The sequence below is a fragment of the Suricata suricatta genome, chromosome 7, assembly GCF_006229205.1.
Source record: "Suricata suricatta isolate VVHF042 chromosome 7, meerkat_22Aug2017_6uvM2_HiC, whole genome shotgun sequence".
Taxonomy (NCBI): domain Eukaryota; kingdom Metazoa; phylum Chordata; class Mammalia; order Carnivora; family Herpestidae; genus Suricata; species Suricata suricatta.
Genome location: NC_043706.1, coordinates 29,237,918 through 29,243,310, shown reverse-complemented (window position 1 = coordinate 29,243,310; position 5,393 = coordinate 29,237,918). Strand labels below are relative to the sequence as shown.

At 54.0% G+C, this 5,393-nt stretch overlaps 1 protein-coding gene and 1 long non-coding RNA gene across 3 annotated transcripts; one reads left to right on the top strand and one right to left on the bottom strand.

The window, feature by feature from the left end:
* LOC115295434 (class I histocompatibility antigen, Gogo-B*0103 alpha chain-like) lies at positions 1-3,290 on the bottom strand. Its single transcript, XM_029943319.1, has 8 exons — positions 3,197-3,290; positions 2,653-2,922; positions 2,175-2,450; positions 1,302-1,577; positions 1,071-1,184; positions 597-629; positions 428-475; positions 1-301 (listed from the first exon to the last, which is right to left on the bottom strand). The coding sequence occupies exons 1-8, from the start codon at positions 3,267-3,269 to the stop codon at positions 297-299; spliced, it is 1,095 nt and encodes a 364-aa protein (XP_029799179.1). The 5' UTR covers positions 3,270-3,290; the 3' UTR covers positions 1-296.
* A 12-nt stretch (positions 3,291-3,302) lies between these two features.
* LOC115295443 lies at positions 3,303-5,364 on the top strand. 2 transcript variants are annotated; one of them, XR_003910396.1, is made up of 3 exons: positions 3,303-3,630; positions 4,863-5,252; positions 5,333-5,364. It is a non-coding gene; the product is annotated as an uncharacterized LOC115295443 (long non-coding RNA). The 2 variants fall into 2 exon arrangements; XR_003910397.1 differs by lacking the exon at positions 5,333-5,364 and having other exon boundaries at positions 4,863-4,988; positions 5,102-5,321.
* The last annotated feature ends 29 nt before the right edge of the window (positions 5,365-5,393 follow it).

Here is a 5,393-nt window from a genome sequence, read left to right as displayed (position 1 = left end):
ATTCTCATTTTCAGTAGGGAAGTAAGATATCAGTACAGAGTCCAACAAGTGGATGGACACAGTCCAGCTCTGTCTCTGCAGGAACAGGAAAGCAGATCAGAAAGGGAACAGAACCAAGAATGGGGAGGAGTCATGGTGGGCAGGGTGGGCCAGTCTCCTGCGTCCTCACATATGCTGATAGGAACACAGACACGTTCTGACACCATCTGCAGAAAGAAAAGTTAGGGGCTCCTGATGTCACCAGGTGGGAGTGGGGACAAATCTTGCATCGCTCAGTCCCCCAGGGGCAGCTGGTGTCACACTGTGAAAAAATTAAACATGAACACATTTAGGTCAGTCACATAAGTGCCTCATCCTCAACAGCCCCTTGCATGTCAAAGTGTCCCTAGTGTCCCAACTCCCCACTTCAGGCCCTCTGGAGTCTTACCTTTAGGAGGCATTAGGGATGAATCAGAGCCCTGGGCACTGTCATCGCCTGGAGTAGGACAAACAGGACATGATCAGAGCCACAGGAGAAGAGATTAAAGGGGATGAGCTCCCCACAGGATCCTGTCTACATGACCCCAGGGTTGCGGGGATCACCCCTCCACACTTACATGCAGGGCGAAAGTAGCTCGGTCCCTTTCCTCCTGTGGGAAGAAATACCATGTTAGAGACCTGGGACCGCTGGGCCACGGGATCCTAGAGCAGCCTCCTAGTCCTGGTCCACGATGAAGCTTCCAGAATTCTGACTTAATACCCAGGACAAGATCAGGAAACATGAAGAAAGAGGTGGGGGGTGTGTGTGTCAAAGGACCACCTGACATTCTGGAGGTCTGTCCTCAGCAGGGTCCTTCCTCTCTGTCCTACCACTGCTGGGAATCAGGTCCCTGTCACCAGAATTATCAAGTGAAAATCTATCCTTCATTTTCACAAGTGCTTTGCTCCAGAGTGAATGTCACTAACAGCTCCAGAGTGGGCAGGTGCATGTGTATGGATGGTACTTCCCAGGAACAAGGCAGGACCACGTGCTACCCAGGAAACCCCCCCAGTGGGACAAGAGACCTCAGATCCCGTCACTCTGTTCCTACCTGAGCGCTTCATCCTCCAGATCACAGCTCCAACCACCACAGTGACCACAAGGAGAGCGACAGCCACACCAGCAATGATGCCCAGGATGGGGATGGAGGGCTGAGGAGGCGGCTCTGGAAAAGGAAGGAAGGTGAGGGACCCACACCTCTGGCTTCAGTCCTGACTTTGTGAAATTCTCCAGGAGGGCCCTGCTTTCCCTGACACGAGGCTCTGCCCCAAACCCTCCTTACCCCATCTCACGGTGACGGGCTCAGGCAGCCCCTCGTGTTGCACGTGGCACGTGTATCTCTGCTCCTCTCCAGAAGGCACCACCACCGCCGCCCACTTCTGGAAGGTCCCATCTCCCGCAGGCCTGGTGTCCACAAGCTCCGTGTCCTGGGTGTGGTCCTCCCCATCACGCTGCCAGGTCAGGGTGATCTCCGCAGGGTAGAAGCCCAGGGCCCAGCACCTCAGCGTCACCTCACGGTCAGAGATGGGGTGGCGGGTCACATGTGTCTTGGGAGATTCTGAGGAAGAAGAATCAGAAAATCCACAGCTCAGTTTACCTTTGGGGCCACTGAACCTGCGTCCATGTGACCATCCTGAGGTGGACAGGACAACTGGTTTGGATGGAAGAAGCACAAAACCCAGACACCAGTCTAGCCTTTGGGACCTCCGGATCCGTGTTAAGTTCTAGAATCAGGGAGAGAGCGGGGGTAGGAGGCTGCAGGTCTAAGGTGGGGACCACACCCCGGACTGAGGTGGAGGGTGAAGGAAAACAAAACCCGGAGTCAGATCTCCAAAGACGTTCTCAGTGTGAACAAGGCCTGAGAGGGAAGGTCAGGGGTCACAAGGTGGCTGCCAGGGTCAAAGGGAACTGCTGGTGGGTTATTTCAGGGATGGTCTCAGCCTGCATCCCAGGGGGAGACTGGATTCCTCAGGGTCCTTTAGAGAAAAGCGCCCTCTAGGTGAGTCACTCTCTAGTAGGAATATAAACACAGAGGAGGATCTCCCTCTTCCCACCCGTGGGAGGGGCGCTGTTCTGACTCTGAGTCCATTGTCCCTTCCTCGTGGGCAGCCAGCCCCAGCGGAGGGGACATCCGGGAGGCCCGCGGCCCCTGTACCTGCGCGCAGCAGCGTCTCCTGCCCCATCTCCAGGTACTTGTGCAGCCACTCCACGCACGTGCCCTCCAGGTAGTTCCTCCAGCCCTCCGCCGCCCCGGCCACCTCCCACTTGCGGCGGGTGATCTGCGCCGCCGTGTCCGCCGCGGTCCAGGAGCGCAGGTCCTCGTTCAGGGCGATGTAATCCGCGCCGTCGTAGGAGCCCTGATAGTACCCGCGGAGGAGGCGTCCGTCCGGCCCCACGTCACAGCCGTACATCCACTGGAGGCTGTGAGACCCTGGCCCCGCCCCGCCCCCAGAGCAGCAGTGACTCAGGTGAAACCGAAAGTAAAACCGCCTAAAAGCTCCCGCGGTTCCTCCCGGGTGGGGGACTGGGGTCCCGCGGCCTCGCGGCTGCTCTCAGACTCGGAGACTCGGGGCGACCCCGGCCCGTCCGTGGGGATGGGGGTCGTGACCTGGACTCGGGCCCGCGTCGCTCACCGGACTCGCTCTGGTTGTAGTAGCGGAGGGCGGTCTGCAGACTTCCTCGCTCCACCTGTACGTTGTTCTTGGCGATCCGCGTCAGCTCCTCCCAGTACTCCGGTCCCTCCTGCTTTATCCACGGTGCCCGCGGCTCGTACCTCTGACTCGGGGCGTCGCAGTCGAACCGCACGAACTGCGTGTCGTCCACGTAGCCGACTTCCAAGTAGCGGAGCTCCCCGGGGCCGGGCTCGGACACCGCGGTGGAGAAATACCTCAGGGAGTGGGAGCCTGCGGGCGCGGAGGGGTGAGACCCCGCCCGCCCCTCCTCTCGGCGCTGGGCCCGGGTCCCAGGGGTAGGTGGTCGAGAAGGCAGGGGGAGGGGACCCGAGTGGGGGAGAGCGTGGCCGAGTCGGGGAGGTCCCAGGGGGAGAGCAGGTGGTTTGGGCGGGTGGGGGGTTGGGATGGGGAAGGCGGGCAGGCGCCTCACCCGGGTGTCCTGCGTGCCCGCGCGTCCCCGCGCTCCTTCCCCTCAGAGTCCCTTTCCTCCCGACCCGGCACTCACCCGCCCAGGTCTGGGTCACGGTCAGGGCCCCTGACAGCAGCAGGAGGAAGGTTCGGGGCATCGCGCCCCACATCCTCAGGGTCTGAGAAGAAAGGTAACACCGGGACTGATAACGGGTGCAGATGCGGAAACTTCTATCCCGGAACCGCGGTGCTGCTGATTGGCTTCTCTGGAAACCCTACACTAATAGGATTGTGAACAGATGCGCGTCATCAGTATCCAGGCAGAAGGACTCGACACAGGTTGTGACTGGGAGAAGTGAAACCAGGGAGGATGGGGACTCCCCAACACTGGGCTTCCCCGCCCCAGACACTGCCCTGGGGCCTGAGACCCTGAGAGGCAGGCGGGGGACCTGGGACTTTGCCCCGAAGCCTCACCTACTACACAGAGCGCTCTCTGTCCCACTGTGTCCCTGAGTCGTGGCCCAGGAGCTGGTGAGTCCGTGATTCGCCAACATTTTGTTCTCAGGACATCTGCACAGTCTTACAAATTAGTGAGGATCCCAGGGATAATATGGATTACATCTGTGTGTCTTTGGATTATATCTATCCATATTTACCATAGTAGGAATAGAAGAGGCTTAAATATTTATTAATTCATTCACAGTCATATGAAAACAGAAATATTGTTTGTATGAAAAATAACGATATTCCAAATAAAGAGGGCTGTGAGCACAGTGGTTTTGTTTTATTTCGCTGTTTTATCGCTGTTTTTATCTCTTCTTGCCTGTCTCATTAGTGACCAGTGGATGTTCAGATTTGCTTCTTCGTCTCTTGTGTTGTTTTGGTTGAAGTATATGAAAATATTTATGTCCCTGACCAAATATAGAATAGTATGTGTCATAACCTTTTCAGAGAAGTATGAATATGCATCTTTGATACTAAATTAAAACTACACAGTTGTACTTGTTGTGGCTCAAATTAAATAAACAAACTTTAAAAAATCTAGAAGGACTTTTAAATACTTAAATATCCGAATATACATTGGCCCTTCTAGGGTTTCTAAATGAGCTTATTTCTTCTTATATCATTCTCTGAGGAGAAGCTTTCTCTACGCTTATGGATTGCACAACTTATCACACTAAAGATACTCCAGAATTGGTCATTTTCATTCCAGACCCTGTCTCCGATATTTAGCCCTTTTTCATCATGGTCTCCTAACATGTCTTCCAAATTTAGTTACTGTCCTCTGTATCTTTTCAGAGGACTTGCTCAGTAAAATCAGAAGCAAAGGAAAGGAAGGAAGAGTAAGTTATACTGAGAGCAAAACAGGAATCATGGAGCAAGGAATAAGAGGGACTTAGTGGGATTCATGTAGAGGATGCACTTCCTGAAACCTCTCACTCTGGCACATTGTCTCCTCCCCTACACACACACACACACACACACACACACACACACACACACGGACCCACATCCCCCTACTTTCCACACACAGGTGGTGATCTTTGTGAAGTCTATGCACCGTTTCATTCCCCTGTCCCGGCTCCTGGTGGAGCAGAACTTGCCACCCATTGCCATCCACTGTGGGATGTGACAATAGGACAACTCAGTGAGAGATGGATAAATATCTTTGTGACCATGGGAGGAAATGAAACCACGGAGAGAAAGGACTGTGAACATTTTTATGATTGTCATTCTGACAAAGGCTTTCTTGATGTCACTAGCTTAAAGATCTTCAATAACAAATTCTTATGGCCGCCAACCTATGTGGTCAAAGCATGGACTTTAAGCAGGTGAACACTGCCATCACCTACCACCTGCCTGGAGATTCCCACACCTACCCGCACTGGGTAAGCTGCACACCCACACGGGCATGCCAGTGACCCCTCCTACCTTATGATTTCCTATCTCATGCATCCGTGTTCCTCCTTTTGGGTGTCTTCCTACTTTGGAGTCTTCCCAGTGCTACCCTGACTCCTTCCAGTTTGGCCACAATGGCTTGAAAATCAGGTTTGTATCAGGTGGCAACAAGGCCAAGAACCTCAGTGAGGCACAGGGCCACACTGAGCTCGGTAGTAGTGAGCTGCCTGATGAGATGGACATTTCCTCTTCCAGTGAGTATTGATCTCATGAAACTGGTTCCTCCAACTCTTCAGTCTCCTTGTTCTGTAGTGACATTTTTTTTCTTTTATAGTTTATTGTCAAGTTGGTTTCCATATAACACCCAGTGCTCATTGAAAGAGTTGCCATGGGAA